Below are 20,603 nucleotides of genomic sequence, written 5' to 3' on the forward strand. Positions count from 1 at the left end.
CTTAGAACCAAGTGATTGGGTAGATGGTGCAGCTGAAGCTCAGAGTGGTTAACTAGCAGCTCATAAGCAATAGAACCCAGTTTAAACACAGGCATTTTTTATTTTAAATACATGTACTTAAGCACTACACTGCACGTCATCTTGTTCAGCCTCATGGTTGGAGTTTTCACCGCTTGAGAAAATCTCCCTGTTTAAGTTCATTAACTTTAAATACATTAGATGCTGCTTGTTTCCAGCATAAACATTCAGTAAATGTTAGCCTTTATTTTGCTATTTTTCCAGATTACACTGAAGTGTTCACGACACTGTCTTTCCCCATATGCAAACTTAAATTTAAAGGCAGAATCAGCTATTTATAATGTCTATAAAATCTGGATATTTGTGTGTTTTTAATATGTATTTGGGCTTTCATGAAGGCAGAGATTTAGAGAGTGAGAATGAAAAGTGAGCTATTTTGCTACTGTTTCCCGTCATCTCTTTAGTTAGAGGCCTGCACAGTGTATCTGGAGGGATACCTGACTGAGCTCACAAATGGGAATTAGGTGATGGATGTCAGAGGTATCCACAGATACCTCCACAGAGATATCAGACCCCTCAATGTCTTAGAAATGATTTTTAGTATTGATCTACTTTGCACATTTTCACAGCACAGGATTTTAGGTCCTCTTTTAAAGATCAATCATCTCATTTTTCTATAAATTTGGAGAATGAGCGAATCATGGAAGGCATTAACACACTAGTCACTAATTTTTATTTTGTGTATACTATCTCTGTGCATTTAGATTATGTAATTTAAGAAGTAAAACGTTACTAGAGAATAACTCGTGAAAATAAGTGAAAGTAAAACTCTATTAAAATTTTGGTATAGTTTCAGACTTACAGAAAAGTTGTAAGAATAATATGAAGAACTACTATATACCCTTTAAGTTATTTTAAAATAGAGTAATTTATTTTAGAAATAGGTTTTTAATTTTAGCATTTGCTAATATATTGATCATGTTATTACAGTTGTAGAATAAATTACAAATTTTGTAAACTGGGCCTACTTTCCCTCCCAAGCTTTATTGAGATATAATTGACATATAACATTGTATAAACAGCGTATACAATATGTTGGTATAATACATTATATATTACAAAATGATTGCCACTGTGGCATTGCTAACACTTATATCTTGTTACATAATTACCATTTTTGTGGTGAGAACATTTAAGGCCCTACATTTAATATTAATGCTTTCTGAAGGATTTTTTAAATCAAGATTTTCTTCCAGCATAATGTTACTCTTAGAAATGTTTGTCTCCTTGCATCCAGTCCCTGGCCCCGTACCTTGAATCCTCTCACAGTATTTTTACAGACCATTATTAAAAGATTCATGTGTTTTAAAGTTTTAAGTAAATCCCAATTTGGAGTTTGGGGCTGAACTACTGTTCATTGAAAAGAAATCAGTTACTATTTTATTAGGGTTGGAAATATGAGAACATTCAGGCAAATCCCAAGTGTAAGAATTCTAATTAAATAGGAAAAAAAATAAGCCTTATTTTATTTTGCAGCTGTAGAATTATGACATTATGGTGACAAAATGGAAGAGCTTTTATATGGTTTAGTTTTAAAATGATGCTCGAACCTGACTACATCAAAAGAGTATAGTTAAAGATATTTATAAGTTTAATATCCAATATATTATTTCATAGTTATAGCTTAGAATAAGAAATTTAAATATTCAAACTAACATCTTACCACATGTACTTGTTTTCAAATTATTCACATTGTTAGGATCAAGTGACATAATTTGTGAGAAAAACTTAATTATAAAGTAGAAAGACTACAACATGCAAGATATTTTTATTTCATTTATAGAAGTGAGAGAACAAAAACTTTATTTAAATAAAGTGAATAAAAAAGCCATGCTTTTTCAATATTTGCATGAAATTATGCAGAATTTAATGTGTTTGCATTTTTAATTTCAGATTCAAAACGCTAATGATGTATTAATTGCGCCACTTGAGAAATTTCGAAAAGAACAGATAGGTGCAGCAAAAGTAAGTGTTACATTTTGTTATTCTTCAGATATTCTCTTGATAACTAAAGATGACATAATTTCAGATGTTAACATTTTGATAATAGAATGACCTTTTTAAAAATTCTGCACGTCATTTTTAACTTTTGCACAGAGCCTGTTACAAAGAATGGACTTCTTTTAAACATGAGAGATATTCTTTCACTGAATAGAGAAAAAGTCAACATAAGAGTTCTTTCCTTCCCAACAATTATATAAAAAATTAACGATTTTATTTTTTATTTTTTATTTTTATCTTTTGGAAATTAACTATTTTAAAGAGAGTGAAATTATGGCAAAAATATGAGTTTTGCTTTTAACAGCTATAAAATGAAAACTAGGCACAGGGTATATTGAAAATTCAAGCAGTAACTGTAAAGGAACTTTTGTTATTTTTTGTATTTTTTCATTATTAATAAAAACGTGTTTGTGGAAAACCTTAGACATATTTGTGAAGCCTTTGCATTGATGTTTAATTCATTATGTTCCAATTAAAATTTCCCTGAGCCTAAAATTTTCTGAAATTTACTTGCATCCTCTTTCTTAGACTACATTTTAACTACCTGTGTAACATTATGTAAGGACATAAAATTTAGGGTTTCCAAAACAGAACTCATCGTCTCTCATCCTTCCTCTGTTTTGGTTTTCCAGTTAATCAATGGCATATACTGTCCCCATTGGAGCAGCAGTGTTCACCATTCTACTGCTGAATTATTTTTCCTCCTTTTCTCCTTCTATTCTGTCTGAAATATTGAAAAAGCCTACTAGTTAGTCTCTACACTCCTATCCTAATCTGTTAACACATTTTTCTTGTCTTTGATTGTCATTCTTTGACAGTGAAACCTGCAATGGTTTTCCTTGAGAGACAGTTTAATCCTGATAACAAAGGCTTTTCACAATGTGGCCATTTGCCGCATTTCAGTATACCTCCCTCATCCGGCACAATTGTCAGTTCACCAGTCTCTGTATATACCCTAACTTTATCCATGGCTTTGCCACACTTTTTGCCTCTCCTTAGAATATTTCTTACCTTTCACTAATTGAAGTCTTGCTAGCTCTACATGGCTTATCTCCCAGCACCAGAAAGAACCCTTTCTTATATAAGTCCTTCCTCATACATTTGTTCCCCTTCCGGAATTGATTTTTTTCCTTCTCACATAATCAAATAGTCCTTATGCTTATTTCCTGTGTAAAAATATCATAGCCTGCCTTGAATTAGTTTTATGTGTACTTCTCCACCAATTAGGAGCAATTATTAAATCAGGGACTAAGCCAGAACCATTTTTGTGTTAATTAATTCAGCAAATATTTATCATTGTCATGGTTGGCCTACTTGTGGCAATCATGGTGTTTAAGATTAAGGGATACAACTATAAACAAAACAGACATGCTCCCTGCATGTCCCTAATATCTTTTGTGGAAAACAGACACCAAAGTAATTACAAATGCACTGAGGATTTTGATGCAGAAGTGTAGAGTGCTTTGTGAGAGTAAGTGATAGAACTAGCCTTGTCCTGAGAGCCAGGAAACACCTTCTGGAAGAGGTATTGTTTAAGCAGAAAAGTAAATATAGAGAAAGAAAGAGCTAGATATTGGGATGTAGGGATAGGAAGGGAAGAACCTTTCATATAGTCCCAAAGATGAAAGAGAGTGAGTGTGAATAAAGGCCTTGAAGAAAGAAAGCTTGGCATATTAAAAGAAAAAAAACCTAATGTGCTTGGAATAGAGAGGACCATGGGGGTAGAAGACATGTACACAGCTTTATTAATGGTTTATGAAATTTTATTCCTGATGGTAAGGGCAATGATAAGCCAAAGAAAAGCTGTAGTTGGAGGGGTGATATCATATATGCATTTTAAAATATCACTCTAATTGCATGTTATACATGGATTAGAGGAGGCCAGACTGCTTGTGAGAAAACCAGTTTGGGGGCTATAGGATAGTGGCTTCAGATTCAGAAGGCAATGTGGCAAGGGAGACCAAAAACTGTGTTTCAGAGGTAAAAAGGAAGGAGGTAGGAAATGGGTTAAATACTGGGAAGTGAGGAACAGGATATCTCAGAGATGACTCTCAGGGTTCTGGGCTGCGTAATTGGGTGGTGTTGGAACCACTTACTGAGATAGGCAACACTTATGTTTGGATGGCAAGGATGGTGAGTTTGACTTTTAGACATAATGAATCCAGGTTCTTTTCAGACTTCCAAGTGGAGATGTTGACTTGCCAGGTGTGTAATCAGGTCTGAATTAGAAATACATTAGGAATTATTGCTCTCTAGGTGGTAATTGAAATCACGGCGGAGTAGATTAGATTCTGCTGGGAAAGAAGAGAATGAGAGGAGGATCTAGGTGCTGTATAATCTGAGAACTCTCGATATTTAATGTTTGGGGAGAGAAAAGCAAGATAGGTATGAAGGAAGGGACAGAAAGAAGAAGAAAATAACAAGAATTTGGTGTCCCAGAACAAGGAAGAGTCTTTTCAAGAATAAAAATAGCTGATCTTTGACAACTATATTGTAGGTGTTTTCACTGAGCAGTTACATTTGTGACCTAATTAGATCCTCACAAGCAGCCTGAGAGATGAGTGCCGATGTTACACCTGTTCTACAATGAGGAAAATGATGAGTGAGCGGCATCAGATCACAGAGCTGGGAAGTCAGACCATGACACTAAAATCATGCTATTTTCCTTCACAGCCTTGATTTACAATATTTTACTTCATCAAAGATGTTTTTATAAAATTAAAGAGCTTTGTGAAAAATTCTTTAGTACAGGAGATTCAAAGTTTTCTGGCCCATCTAAAATTGTGAATTTCACTTGTGTGCGGATTATTCTTGTTTAAAGGTTTAGCTACAGTTGCAGTAGTATAAGCAATCACACCCATTTATTTTTTAAAATCTCAGTTGCTGGATAGACCAACTGAGAACACACAGCAGTATACTATGCCTTTGTCTACTCACTGGGAGGTTAAATTTGTGGCTAAATAAATTCAAATGAAATCTTGAGCATAAAGATTACTGCACTTGGTCTTTTGGTGGTGGTGATTCCGTTATTTTATCTGCCTCATGTTCTTAGTACTAAATTGTTTCTAAGCTGCTAAGAAGTCTTTGATTAGTAAAGTGAATAAAAAACAGGCATTCTTTTCTACAATATACATATAGGTCAGTTTCCTTTTGGTATTGAAGAACATCTTACTAGGAGTAAAAATCTTTTGAAGGTCTTTATTTTTTTTTATTGCTTTATTCCCTGTTTTACTTAAGCATTTTCTTACTTGGTAAATAAAGTTAATTCTACAAATGACATTCTGTTGCTTTTCACAGTCTTTATATAGTGGAGATTTCTTGCAAGCCTGTTCAAACCAGTGAGCCAGCTGGAAGGCAAGAGTGTCTGTTAAGTGTAGAACCTTCCACTGCAGTCAGCAACCTCCTTAGCCTGGTCCAAGTGGAAAACGCTGAGTCAAAGTGGCCCTCTTCTCTCAACCAGATGATCCTATTTAACTGGAGTGGATAAAGTCCACGAACCACAAACATTTCCTTTGTAGTGTGTTCTATGTAGCTTTGAGACACCTGATACTTTGCTGTGGAAAATGAGGCCCTGAGTGAGTTACAGTTGTGGGAAAAAAGCACTGTGCATCTGTGAGAGGCATTAGAAAAAGGTTAACGATGGGGTTGTTGAACTCAAGGACAGAGGAGATGGGTCCTGCTTTTTGTATAGCTGAAGATTAGAAGAATTATCTATAAACAGTTGTCAAGAATGTATTTATTTAAAGGTTCTTAGTCTAATGGTATATGCAGAATGGAATAGTATTGCAGGCTTGACATAGTGCATGTCAGGGTGTAGAATTTAGTGTTTAGTTTCTTTAATTCATCTGATAGACTGCTGATTTAAATACTATACATGAGTGGAAATAGGGATTCAGAACTATGAATGCCAACTAGAGTTTCTACAATGTGAATGTATATAGAGCAGCATTATTATGGAAGAAGATGAATTATAACTTGTTTTCATGCTTTTTGTATAAATTGGCAGCTTTATTTCATTGATTATATTGGAAATCTTCTTGCTCCCAGTCAGTTGTAAGTCATGTCTGCACTTTCTACATTTCTTTCTATATAAACTGTATGACTCCAAAAATATAAGCAGAACTCAGCATTTGAGTTCCCAAAGACGGATACATTATGGGGAAGTGTGTGTGTGTGTGTGTGTGTGTGTGTGTGTGAGAGAGAGAGAGAGAGAGAGAGAGAGACACCATATATATATTACCAGACTTAAATATTTTAAGAGATGGAACTGACTTTCAGGGGGCCAAGCACTCATTTTCCACACGTAAACAGACCGAGCAGCTAGTTGGTGGCACAGTGAAGGCTAGAACGCAATTTCTCAGACCAGTGTCGACATAAGAATGTCCAAACCTGTAGAGAATTTTGCCTGGAAGCAAGATCTCAAATGCTCCCCAGAATGACCGTTTTCAGTTTCTTTTATTCATTTGGAATTAAGGCAGGAAGGTAAGGAAGATTATATGGAGGTGGGAGAAAGCAAAGTGGAGGTTGGATTACAGGATGGTTAACAAGATTATGTGCTCTCTTGGGGGTAGTTGCACTTCCTTTTCTGAAGGGTCTGAAAAAGAGGCATTTCAAAAGTATGTGAACCTAGATGCACAAAAAGAATGGGGAAGACTCGCGAAAGGCATATAGGCCTGGGGCGTGGTTACCCACCCACCATGACCTGCCCAGTTAGGATTTTATGATCAGATCACCCTGTGAGGTTACTGTCAGTCATGTTTATTATAGAGCCCCTTATTCATTTATACCAGCAGTCGATCAGATCACCCTGTGAGGTTACTGTCAGTCAGGTTTATTATAGAGCCCCTTATTCATTTATACCAGCAGTCTTTCCACTCTTCTAGGCTGCTCTTAAGAGTACTTTTTTGTGAGATATTTTATTATCTTTACCTTTAGCAAACAAATATCTAGTGCGAAATATCTTAATTATAAAAGTGCTTCAAATATGACCAAACTTGCTTATTCTAAATCAAGTGTAGTCAGTGTATTTTTCTTGATTTAAAAACTTCCACCGCACAGTAGGCATTTTACTTTGGCTGGTAAAAGACACTTGAGAAATACTGCCCATAAAAGTTAAAAGATACATTTTTATTTCTATGGGAGATGTTTTCAAGACTGGTTTTCATTTTTAATTAGACCTTAATAGAAATCATATGAACATTCCTGTATGGTTTTAATACAAAAACAAACAATATAGAATTAGTCATTTCAAAATAGAGCTTGGTTTTCTTTACACCGATTTCATATTGAAGACACCAATAATTCTTTTCCCTTTTGTTCTGTCTATAGTAGAGTTTGGTCTGTCTCTGAACATTTATTATTTTTAAACATGCCTTGATATATAATTATTTTAGCATTTAGTATCTAAAAAAATCTATGGAGAATTGTTATGATTAATTCCTTTTATAGCCTTAGATTTCCTTTGTGTGAAAAATGACTGCACTTGAATTTGTTGTCTCAGATATACAAGTAGCCTGCAGAATCCAGAAGGATTACAGATGCTTTACTTATTCCAAATTACACAGTTTTTGACACTGAACTGAGTTATTTATCTAATTTAATGGATAATACTTCAGACTCATGATAACAGTCCAAAATAACATGGATTATAGGATTCAAGTATGGATTTAGGTCACCTTACTTTTCTTCAACAGGTCCTACAGAGAACATTCAAAATTGTTTTTTTCATGTCCTTTTGATGGCCACAGAGCTGAGTCTCTGTCTCCTGGGCAGACATTCTCCAGAAAGGACTGTATTTGGGACCACATTCCTTGGGCAAATTATAAACCATTTAATAGTTGTTTTGAAACTACTTGTAATTTCCTCTATTGTACCCCCTGTCAGTAGAAGCTGTTATGTTATATAGGGTTGCAGAATTACTGAATTTTGTTATTTGGTCTTTGTAAACAATAATATTACCCTGTATAAATAGTTAACTAAGTGCTGCCCTAAGCATTTTACATGTAAACTCATTTAATCATCATAACCAACATATTAAATAAGAAAACTGTTAAACTCATTTTATCGATAAAGAAACTGAGATGCAGAGAAGTTAAGTAAATGGGCCAAGGTCACACGACTAGCAAGGAGTAGAGTCAGATATTAAACAGAAATAAGTTAAAGCCTATAGAGCTCTTTAGTGGAACCACCACATGTTTGGTACTCAAGTTATAGTAATTCTTAAAAATATATATATATTTATAAATATATATATGTAAATATATATTATTCTTAAAGAAATATTGGCTGGTTAGCTCATTTGGAGAGCAAGATAGTGTCTTATAATGATTTAACAGAAAGTTCTATAGTTATATAAACTTGGGGTCAAAATCTGGCACTTAATACTTATAGAAAATGTAGGCTTGGATGAATTAATTACCCCCTTAAAGCCTTAATTTCCACATTTGAAAAATTGAGAAAATAATAAAACCATCTTCATAGTATTGCTATGATAACATAATTTGGAATTTCATATAAATTGCTTAGCACAATTTCTTCCACGTAGTAACCACTAAAATGTTAACTGCTTTTTTATAATTAATAATTATTGCTATTTTATACTTTTTGTTGGTATTAACCAAAGTATTACAGTAAAAATAATATCGTTCACATAGATTAGTTTGCATAATTTTCTTTTATGGTCAGAAAGGCAAATCTGAGTTGACTTAAATATTGATAAAGTGTGCTTCACAGGGCTACTCAGGCAGGAGGGCCTTAGACGGACATTGCTTATAAGTAATAACATTATACAATTTATGGACCACTATTACTTATAACACTCTTATAAAGTAGGAAGTGTCATCATTTTCAGATGACTAACCTGAGACCCAGAAAGATCAAGTAGCATTGCTGACAACCCAGAGGTGCTCGTGTGCTCTGGCTGGGACTCATCCAAGCCTTCTGACACCTAATTCACTAATTTTAGCGCTATATTAGACCTGGCTTCATCATGGGAATGCAAACTTTTTTTTTTTTGGTAGTTTATAGTGTGTTTTCACCATCCTTACGGCATCCTTATGAGGTGAGTATCACCTCTTTGAACCTGTTGCTACCACTAGAAAAACAAACCAGATCACATCCCCTGAAGACAGTCAGTAGTAGTCTCTGTACTTGACAGATGGCACCATTCAGTGTCTCTGCATATTTCAGAAATTGCTGAGGTACCATGTTTTTATGTACATTTTAGAGCTTGCCCGTCATAAGAAGAGCCAAACCTCCGATAGAGTTAAAATTCTAGATAGGGACGTAGAGCCCTTCTTCTGAACAATTTAATATGCATATATGCAAAATAATATGCACATATACACACACACACATATACATACACACAAAATTATATGTTGAATGTGTATGTGTATTTACATACATATGTAGATTATTATAACTTTACAAAGTGGTTATGTGATCAGATAGGAGGATAAACTCTTAAATATAATAAATTGTAGATAACATCACCATTTTTTGTTCTAATTATTCTTATGCTGATGTCTGAAGACCAATAATTAGGAAACATTTTATGCTTCTTCACTTTAAGCTTCCCACAACTTGTATTTTTATAAAAGATCCTTATGCTATTTTTTTAGATCCAATATATAATTAAAAAATTAATACAGTTTACAACGCCATACATAAATAGTCATTGATAATTGATAAATGCAGTGGAGTCTCACTAATGTCACTGTTGACATCACTAAGATTATTTTCGTACTTCAGTGGTTAGCCTTCTTGGTAAGAATCAAGCCTTTTTCCTTATAATGAAGTCTTTGTAGCAAATCCAGTTAAGGCTAACCTGGTGGAAGGCAATACTCCAGTTAACTGATGACAGTTTTCCAGATCTCATTCTTTAGGGACAACTATGAGGAGTTCAGAAACTCCACTTGGAGATTGTCCACAGAGCAGAATTTCCCATGTGAACCTTATATCATCTCTAAAACACAAGGTGGTTTCTTTGGTTCAAGAGTTGGTGTTTATATTTATAGATACATTCTTTCCTCTGCCATGTCTGCTGGCTGCCCTGCTGCAGAAGAATTTGCTACACGATAGTTTATGTTTCTAAATGCATTTCATGATATGAACTTTGGTATTGAGCTTTGCTGTACACATGGCCATTTTTACCAGTACCTTCTCTGTTCAAGATTACTGTCTTTCCAGTGGTTCTTGAAGTGATTGAGACTCTATCAGTGATTTTCGTTTTTCAAATTTAAAAGTTTAGAAATATTCTGTAATACTTAGGAGAGTTCTTGACTTCTGTAAAAAACTGAAACAACACAAATTAGAAACATTTTATTTCACATTAACATTTTAGAATTCAAAGCAAGTTGCAGATAAAAACAGTTCAGTTTCAAACAACAGGAATAGGTGGGTTTGTACTATGCATCACTTATTGTTAACAGTGGAGTTCTGATAAAATGACTACCATCAGTGAATTAAGCCATTCTGTATTTAACTTTATACCATAATAGTTCCTTGTGTGTTGAGAAAACACACAAAAAACATCAGTTTATTTTCAGGGTGATCTAGGAAAGAAGAAAGATAAAGGATTTTCCAGATCATTTTTATAGAATGCTAGTTTTTGCACCCTTATCTATTCTTTGGGGTTGTTGCAAATGAATTATGCCAACATTTGGATTTTAATTGTTTTATTAGGCTGCTGCTTTTGCCCTCACCTATATTTTTTGTATCAAATTTGAATTAAAGCTTTGTAATACACATTGAAATAACTGAAAACCCTATAAAGAGTGTGAATCAATGAGTTAAATATTTAGGAAACTTCTGTAGATTTAAAAACTAAATTATGAAGAACCTCAGACTACTTTCCCAATAAAATTAAAACGTTTTGTTACACCTGAAATACACAAATTTTCATATGTAATCCACCAAAAAGAAAAAACAATAACAACAACAACAAAACTGTATAGAGCACCTAATGTCAGAGTTGCCGATGTCAGCATTTGTCAGGAAGCATACGTGTTTGTCGAACATCTGTTACATTTATTCTTACTATGACGTTGTTGCAACTTACCAAACTCATTTTCTATAAACAGCTTCAATTTCGTATTGTTCATGTTGAAATTTAGCAGTGAAAACAGAACATGTAGCCCCAGGGTGTCTGATTACTACAACATTTACAAAAGCATCAATATTGACCTTTGATTTACCTTTTCACTGCTCGTGTCACATTGTTTATTTATATCTAAATAAAATTTCAGCAGCTTTTAAGGGAGAGCTCTTTGATTCCATACTCACCTAGTAGACTTTTTGGATTTTATGGTGAGACTTTTACTGTTTCAGTTACTTCATTCAAAAGTAATGAGATTTTTGGCACCTAGATTTTATTGTCTAATATATTGACAGGTTGTCCTCTACTACCTCATCCTCCTTTCCCAGCCCCGAGTCATTAGAAATTTGATTAGCATGCCGTCATCCATCTTAAGTCATTGATAGAAAAACATTCAACTGGACAGCGTTGATCTGCTTTGTATCAGAGATGGTGCTAAGTCTTGGGAATGCAAGAAGAAAATATAATACTTACCTTCTCAGAGTTCATAGTGTAGCAGAAGAGTCCCCAGAGAAACATAATTATGATGGAATGAGATTAGTGGTTTATCCGAAATATACTCATAGTTTATGAGCATAATGGAAAGAACAATTCTGCTTAACCAGAGGAGACTGGCAAAGGCGTTTGTGAAATGTTGGCATTCAGCAGGTGCAGTTTAAAGGCTGGCAGACATTTTCTAGTCAGTGCAAGGGAAAACAGCATTCGAGGCAAAAGAAGAGAGCCACAGTGGTATAAAAATATTGTGATGTGGCTTAGAAGCTTGATATATTCTGGTGTTATTAGAGCTATTGCTTTTATCGTTTATTTTTTTTTCAAAAGGTGAACCCCACTAAGAAATGCATTTTACGTCACAGTTCACTGAGTATATGTGCTAACATACTTCTATTACTAAATATGATTTAATCTAGTATTTTCAATTGTATTCTACTCTATTTCATTAAAATAAATGCTGGTTATAACTCATGAAACTGATTAGGTAACCCACCAGTGTGTCATAACCCATAGTATGAATAGATACTGGGCCATAAGTTAGCATGTGTATGTAAATGGAATAAGAAGGCAAATTAGTGAGAGAATTAGACAGGAAATATTCAGCTGGGGCAGAAAAATGGAGAGTTTTGTGCTGTGCCAAAGAGTTTTTTTGGGGGAGGGGTGGTGGGTAATAAAAATCATGATCCGGATATAATAAATATTAATCATAGGTCTCAGACAGTATTAGGTAGCACATATTTATTAATCCTTACAACAGTACTATAAAGGAGTTATTTTCACTCTCTTCTTACCAGTGAGTTACCTGAATCACAGAGAGGGTGATATAATTGGCCTGGGATTAGACAGCTAGTAAGTATCAAAGCAGAGATTAAACCCAGAATATTTGGGTCTAAGGCATATGTTCCTAACCACAGCACTACATTCATGTGGCAATCAGGTCTTGAATCTGTATTTCAAGAAGACAGTTTATGAGCATTTTGAAAGCTGGAGTTGGAGAGAGTGCCGATCAGCCAATGATTCTTCAATATTTGCATCAGAATTTTAGTGATACATTTCTGCCATCGGGATCCAGTCATTTATGGCTACCTGCCAGCCTCACGAGGCTCGGTAACTGCCAGACCACACGAGCAGGAGGGCAAGAGGAGAAAACCTCAGGCCTGTGTCAGATCACAAAAGTGTTTGTCTCTGAGTTCTCGCTGGTTACTCTCCAGCGAATTACGGACCTGATCTTTTCCATGGGATTGGAGATGAGCTTCTTCGTTAGCCCTTTAGTTTCCTTAAAGGCATCACCTTTCTCATTTTCTGCTTTGATTCAGCAGCTCCTGCCATTGGAATGCTTTTCTATTAAGTTAGATGGTTCTCCAGTCTACCACATCCTTTTTTAAAATTTACTTCTGTCCTTCTATTTGAGCAGGAGAGGCTTATTTCTCCATCGGTGAATTTAGCTGTTACCAAGTTCCCAAAAGAAGGATGATACGGGACAGAGTGATCCACCATTCTGTGTGGTATTCTTAACAGTTCTTATGTGCCAGTCCCAGCTCAGAGCATGGGTCTCAGTAGTAAAGACCCAGACACTTCATTCTCTTCTACCTCAGGCTGAGTTTTCCACTGGACAGAGTTTAAGGATGTCCTTTGTTTCCTGAGTTGAGAATATTAATTTATTTAAGGTCAGGATCATCAAACTGCAGGCCCAGTCTGGCCCACTGTCTGCTTTCGTGTGGTCCAGGAACTAGGAATGGTTTTTGCATTTGTAAATGGTTTTTAAAAATTAAAACTAGAGTAATATTGTGTGAAACATGAATATTTTGTGAAATTCATATTTCAGTGCCTGTAAATAAAGTTTTATTAGAACACAATGTCAGTCATTGGTGTGTGTTTTCTATGGTAGCTCTCGCGTTACAACAGCAGAGATGTGTGGTTGTATTAGGGACTCCGTGGTCCACAAAGCGTAAAATATTTACTATCTGGCCCCTTTCACAAAGCATTTTGCATATCCCTGGGCTAAGGCCTGAAATTTCACTTTTTACCTCTTGCAGTCTTTTAGGCCTTCATGCAAATGGGACCTTCTCTGATATTACAGACTTCATAATGTGAGTTCGATGATTGGGTTTCCAGTGTTGGAAAACCAGAGAATTTATAGTAAGATGAAATTAGGCATGACCTTGAACAGATTGGTAGCTGCAAGTCATATTTGTGACAGAAATACTAACATTTTTTATTTTGATTATATTTATCTTCATGGACATCTTTTATCGTTGAAGCCAAATATATATTCTCAGTTTAGGGCTATGATTTTTGCATGCAAGCAGTTTAGAAGATGATGAAGAATCCTTCTTACCTCTTCAGTAGAATTGTATTTAAGAGAAAGCCAAATAAAAACCACTTTACAATAACATGCTTTGTTTAGGTTTCAAATAACAAAATGAACTGCTAAATATAGTGGACAACCTAACAGTGTCACTTTAAGTAAGAATGTGGTAAATAAATCTCATCACGGGTTTAGCTTTCTTTTGTCTGTGTATACTATTTCTACACTATAAAAAAAGTAGTCAATAATGGAAAAAATTATTATGTTTTTTTAAGGGGGATTGTGTAAATAAGTTGACTCATTTGTTAACCAAAATTAGTGAAATTTATGGATGTGTTTGTATAGTCTCACACTGGACAAATATATTGAGAGAAATAAGGTCAGGTATGCCATTTTTATTCATAATAGTAAACATCTTATTGATTTTCCTAATAGATTTTGCTTAATACAGCTTTTTAACATTCTGCCATTAGAGTAGATTTTGCATCTTTCTCTTCTATATATACTTGGTAATAATATGAAGCCAAACTGAATGTTCTCCAGAGACCACACAGTTTCCATTGAGAGCCTGGTGATTTACTGACTAAGAGAGATGATCTCTACAATTACTGTAGAATACCCAGTGAGAAGTGAAGTGAGCTCACTGTAGAAAGATTTCAGGCATTGAAAAAAACTTGCCTTATTTGGTAAATGTGGTTAACTTGTCCCAGCTGGTAATGCTGGTGAGCTCATTGTGAGATGTATTGTCTCTTTAGGCCAAATTCTTGTATTTTTTATCCATTAGAATTAGTGATACATGGTATTTGTTTTGATTTTCTTAAAGTGTTATGAGATAAATTAAATCTGAAAGAACAGTGGTTCTATTTTGAAAGTTAAAGCTCAAATGCATTGACTCTTTAAAAACTTTCTATATGTATTTTCTAGTCTATAATGTTTACCATACTTAGTCTTCAGGGAATTTTGATTTTGATTTATGCTTAAAGAACAAGATTCCTTTGGGAGGATTCATGCTTGTTTTTTTTTGCTTTACTGTACTTTAATATATGTTTATATAAGCTTACTCTGTATTAGGATTTTAGGATGAAATCTGTTAATTATATTTCCTTTCATTACCAAGTAGCACTTCATGATGTTCATGAAAGAATGTCTATACCTATAGAAAAATTTTATAAGGGTTTATTTGAGGCAGATTTTGAGGACATACCTAGAAACAAGATCTGAACGGATTGAGAAAATGCTCTGGAGAATGGCAGTTTTCCAATTCATTTCATATATTTAGGATCAAAGAAGAAAACGTAGGGAAGGTACATAAAATCCTTTGGTGGTAGATTAAGACGATAGGAGAGAGCAAAGCAGAGAAGTCTCTAGGATTGTATAAAAAGCAGAATGGAGAGACACGTCCTTTATGTTGGTGGGTACAGGATAGTTAACATTTATAGTAAATGGAGATGGTGTGTGGTTAACAAGGTAACAGTGAGGAGTTTCATGGCCCCAGTGCTCTGGTAGTTTTGTGCCAGTGGTTGTGCCTCCAAGGCGTCTGAAATGGAAAATTACTCTGACATTTCAAAGGTATGTTATCTTTGTTGCGTAAAAACAATGGACAGGGCTCACTTACGGTAAAGACTGACCTTTGCTAAGGAAACTCTAGGCCAGGGTTGTGACTACCTGCCATGACCTGCCCAGTTAGGAATTTATGATCAGACCATCCTGCGTGGTTACTCTTGGTTACTGAGCTTGTCAGGCCTGCAAAGTTTAGCCCCCTTTTTCGTTCACAATGTTTAGAAAAGACTATAGCTTCTCATAGCTTCTCCTTAATATTCCAATCTCAGAGTCATCCTGAAGTTTAGCTTTTCAAACAGTCGGTTGTTTTTGAAGAAAAAGGACATGCTTTTGAGTTAAATTGGCCTTGGTTTGACTCTTGGCTCTGCCCCATGTGACTCTGACTTTAAGACAGTTCCTGAACTTTCATTACAGTAGAAAGTGACCTGCATCCTTCCCAAGATTTGTGAGAGTTAATATGTGTGTGTCAAGGTGCCTAGTGCAAAATTGATAATAAATGTCAATTTTCCAGTCATTCTATTCCAGCAGTGGACTAATTCCAGCTTTGCCTTGGCATCACTTTCAACCATCTCTTTTTGGATTGTATTCACAGAACCTGGTCAATCCTCTCTGCTCCTGTCATCAATTTACCATGTGGTAGCAGGAGAGAAAGACTTCTCTACATTCTTCCCATTCAGAATGATGTCCAGCAGCATCAACTAGGAGCTTATTAAAAATGTAGACTCTCTGGTCTAACCCCAGACTTATCGGATTAGTGTCTTCATTTTCACAAGATCTCTAGTTCATTCAAGTGCACACAGCTTGAAAAGCACTGCTCTGCATCACTTCCTTGGGATCCACAGCTCTGATGAAGAGTGTAGTTCTTGTGCATGTTGTTGATTATCCGTGGAGTTCGAAATAACTTGAATGACATCAGAGAAGTGACCCATGAGAGAGCTGTGAAAGAATTATTTCTCTCCCCTCTGTGCTTAACCGCCAGTCAGTTCCCCACATACGTGAACTTGTCTGCCTATACCACCATCTCCTCTGACTGGATTGTAATTGTAAACTCCTTCAGAGAATGACATTCTGTTTGGTTTTGGTAAAGGTAGGAAGTGCTTATGAGTGTTCGCATGGGTTTCTTTCTGGGGCAGAGGATGGCAGAATTTGATAACACCATTCCTTTTTGTCTGATTCCCATCTTCCATTCTCAGTTCCCCCAATTTACAACATCTGCTTTGCCACTTATATCTTTGTCAGGCTTTGAGCTGGTGCCTTTTGCTTGGCGTTGATTTCTTTGCTCCTGCCATGGCTATACCAGAGCAGCTTTTCCTCCCTGCCTTTCTTAGCTGTTGATAATCACCTCTTCCTCCTCTCTTCTGTGTTTCCTTCCTGTCTCCTTACTCTTTTACCATTTCCTTTCTGTCCTCATGATTTTTAGATGAGAAAGTCATTTAGCGAAAGGATTAAAATCTAAAATAAAAATCTTTGAGCTCAAATTATAAGACCACCTCTTAGCCCAGGATCTGTGGGCAGCCACTGAATTCTCATCTTGCTCAGCTTACAGCCTCTGAGCTGGGTTATAATTTATCTTTCTACATGTCCATCTTTGCTTCTTGACTGAACTGGAAGACAGATTCTTATTTTGATATCTCCAGTGCCTCGCACAGAGCAACATAGTGTAAATTTTAGTGTTGATATATCACGTCTGTTTGTTCATTAATAGCAAAATTCTGAAGACTGAAGAGGCTGGAAGCTTGATTTGGGAAACTACATAGAGAAGGTTGTTAATAAAAATAATTATTCAGACTAAAGGAAGGAACAGGCTTAGTCACTGGGCTCTATAAGCAGGAAGGCTAGACCCCCTGTGAGTCTTTATGGGGTGCTTAAATAACCCCACAGGTGAGTGTGGTTCTCAGACTGCAGTATAGTTTTTGGAGGTATCCAGGCATTGTGTCATTTCTTGAAAAACTGAACATTTTGATGCTGATAATTTAATACTATGACAACATTTCGTGCATGTTTTTCATTCTTAAAATTCATCTTATGAGTAATACTACCTTAAGCATAATTAGAATGAGAACTCAAATGGTAGATATTTCCATTTCTGTACCCCCCTTTTATTTTATTCACTCGTACTATGTAGACACGCCATTATATAGGTTCTTTTCATTATCTCCCCATTATAGGATATAATGTATAGTTTAATTTCTTGATCATAACATAAAATCTATTAGCCTAGGATAAGAATCAGTTCATTTTCTCTAGTTACTAGAAATTGCTCAGGAAAATTTGTAACAGTAGTAATTAAAACTTAAAACTTGTTTTACCAGCAGTAAGGTTTTTGTTGTTAATGGTGATGGTTTAAAATAAGCCACATCAGTCCTCTTCGTCTAAATATCCCCAAATCTGAGGCTTTAGTGTAGCATTCTTTTACTCTATTGTTTATTTTCAAGGAGCCAGCATTTAGAAGCTAGGAATTTATTTTTATAAACAATCTTATAAACCTAATAAACTCAAAAGACATTGAAAAGAATTATTTAATGCCAGCTAGCAAATCAGTACAAAAAATGATAAATAAAAGCCAAAGCGGAAAATCACTTGATGGTGAAGTTACAAGAATGAGAATGGGGTTGGTGAAACAAAACAGAGCTGTAGCACTTTGCCTGCTGTTTACTCAGGCTCTATTTCCCTGTCCAACCTCTCTCATTTTTTTTTTTCCATTATGATTTTACCATGGTGAAATTATCGTTCACATTTCAGAATATTTCTAAATCTTTCCTGGGCACACTCCTCCAGAGAACTAATAATCAGGCAAAAAAGTTCTGGATTTAGGAGAGAAGTAGAGTTTTCTTGCAGTACAAAGGGAGCTGAATTCTACTGCAAGGTTGCATCCCAGAAAGAATGCTAAAACCTGAATTTTGAAAATGCTGAAGTAGATAGGGAGACTGGGCAGTCATATGATAATAAAAAAATAGCAAATTTGGGGATTGCGTATCATTTAGGTAAGTGTCATTGCAGATTCAAGTGCAGCCAGTTCTCCCTGTCTGCTCCTCCCTGACCATGAGCCTCAGATGTGGGCACAGCTGTGGCATACCTCAGAACACTTTTCCTTCCTCAGCAAGTGTGTGGCACTTACTCAGTTGCTAAGTGAGATTTGGCAGCACCCAAAGATGGCCTGGTTGAGTCACAGATAGATGACACAGAATTTATCAAATAGTGCAGTTTGATTGAGCCCAAAGCCTTTACTCTTCTGCTATGCCCTGTGGCACTAGCTTGAAGAAAGTAAATGACAGCCATTTTCCCTTTATGCCTGATAGGGCATCGGACAAATCAAGATAAGCAGCCCAAAGGTCAGGTCTTCTCATTTTATTATAATTGTAGCCAGAGAGTTTAGGGAGCTAAATATATTGGTTATGTTATGCTGAGATGATTCCTTATGGAATTAATTGTACAGAATCTTTAATGACAGTAGTTTCCTTAGATTATTTATGTAGCATTTACCCTGCTTCCTTAAAACTTCTGTTAAGCAAGAGTCAAATTACATTATTTCCACGGGAATATTAGGTGCTTTTGTTCTGTCCTCCATTCAATTACACAAAAAAATTATTTGCTTTTGAGCCTGCATATATTTAAATTTGAAATGGAAAGCTCTAAAGTCCAATTCACAAAAATAACTTTTGCAAAATTACATTTCTAGAATCTTTAACATGTTTTATTGTTAACTTATATAAATACTTGCATTGACTTTAAGAAACAAAACAAAAAGGCTCATTGTCTAAAAACTATAATTGCCAACTTCAGATTGAATTCTTACCATTTTGTTGCACATGCATAAATACAACTGCAAGAATTAATAAAATATTTTAAAATAGGATAAGATTACTGGAACCAAAATGAAATTATAAATATATGTAGACATAGTTCAAATTCAAAATGTAAATCCTTTTCAAATTCTACAAAGAGAACTAAGTAAATATTTTGGGGAAATGCACTGTTTCTTTCTAATAGCAATGTGCATTAAACAACTCAATGGAGTAAGTTTTAAGTCAAGGGGACAATTGACTTTTGTTTACCTCTTTCGGTGGGCAGCATCTCCTACATATGTTCAGGTCCTTAGAAGTTTGAGCCTGCCTTTTCCCTTCTAAGACTTTATGGTTGGATAACTTTGGACAAGTCAGTATCAAAGCATACAATTCATAGCCATCTACTTGTATTTTGAGGATCCATTGAGATTTCTAATGTGAAACGTTTTGTGAATCTTAAATGTTATCCAATTGTTAGCGTTATTCTTTTCCATTATAATGAACCTATTTCCAGCTTGGATTTGTTTTATTCTGAAAAGTGTAGCTATCCTACAGGGAACAGACTTCCTTGAAAAATAATGAGGGAAAAAAAGTTCTTGCAAGGGCTGACTAATTGTCTGTAGGGAATATGGAACAATACATTTCTTCATAGAGTTGGACTAAATGACCTCTTAGTTTTTTTCAAACTCTAGAGTTTTCTGATTGCTTAATTTTGTAAATTTTTAGTTATTTAGAAAGATCCTTTTGCTATTCCTTGGTTTAGAAATTATCACAAGATTTCTGGAAGTTGCTCTTTATTCCTTCTAATTTTTATGATAGTCATAGAAAATTTGTTTTGTACCCAGACTAATATTACTTAGCACAATGGAGCCCAGGTTGCTGTTGGGGGGTCATATAATCAATAATCAATAATCAATGCATTAAATGTGAAAATTAATCATAAGAAATGACTATTCATCAGTGCATATCTTTACTGGATAACCCACCTAAGGCCAAATTAACAAGACTAAATATTTGCAGGATCGTAATAATGGTTTAACTTTTTTTGAGAAGAAATAAAAAATAGTGGGCAGAACACTGAATTAGGTTTAGACTTTATGTTGACTCTCCTTGATTTGAAATGAAGGTGATCTCTTCCTCTGCTTTATTGGATTGGGTATTTTAGAAGAAAAACACTAATGAGAAATTAGGAGACCTGGGATTTTGAGTCAAAATATCACCCAAGTGGGGGTCTTAGTCATAACATCTATCAACCTGGGATTGGTATCAGTTGGTTTTCTCT

At 35.2% G+C, this 20,603-nt stretch overlaps 1 protein-coding gene across 2 annotated transcripts in view; it reads left to right on the forward strand.

Annotated features, from left to right (window-relative positions):
* ARHGAP42 (Rho GTPase activating protein 42) overlaps window positions 1–20,603 on the forward strand; it is a 241,876-nt gene that overhangs the window by 134,452 nt on the left and 86,821 nt on the right. For both annotated transcript variants that reach the window (XM_011369414.2, XM_023536120.1), the window contains exon 4: window positions 1,972–2,043. In XM_011369414.2, coding sequence (XP_011367716.1) covers window positions 1,972–2,043 — 72 coding nt within the window. The remainder of the gene's footprint in view (window positions 1–1,971; window positions 2,044–20,603) is intronic.

The sequence above is a fragment of the Pteropus vampyrus genome, unplaced genomic scaffold (genome assembly GCF_000151845.1).
Source record: "Pteropus vampyrus isolate Shadow unplaced genomic scaffold, Pvam_2.0 Scaffold148, whole genome shotgun sequence".
Taxonomy (NCBI): Eukaryota; Metazoa; Chordata; class Mammalia; order Chiroptera; family Pteropodidae; genus Pteropus; species Pteropus vampyrus.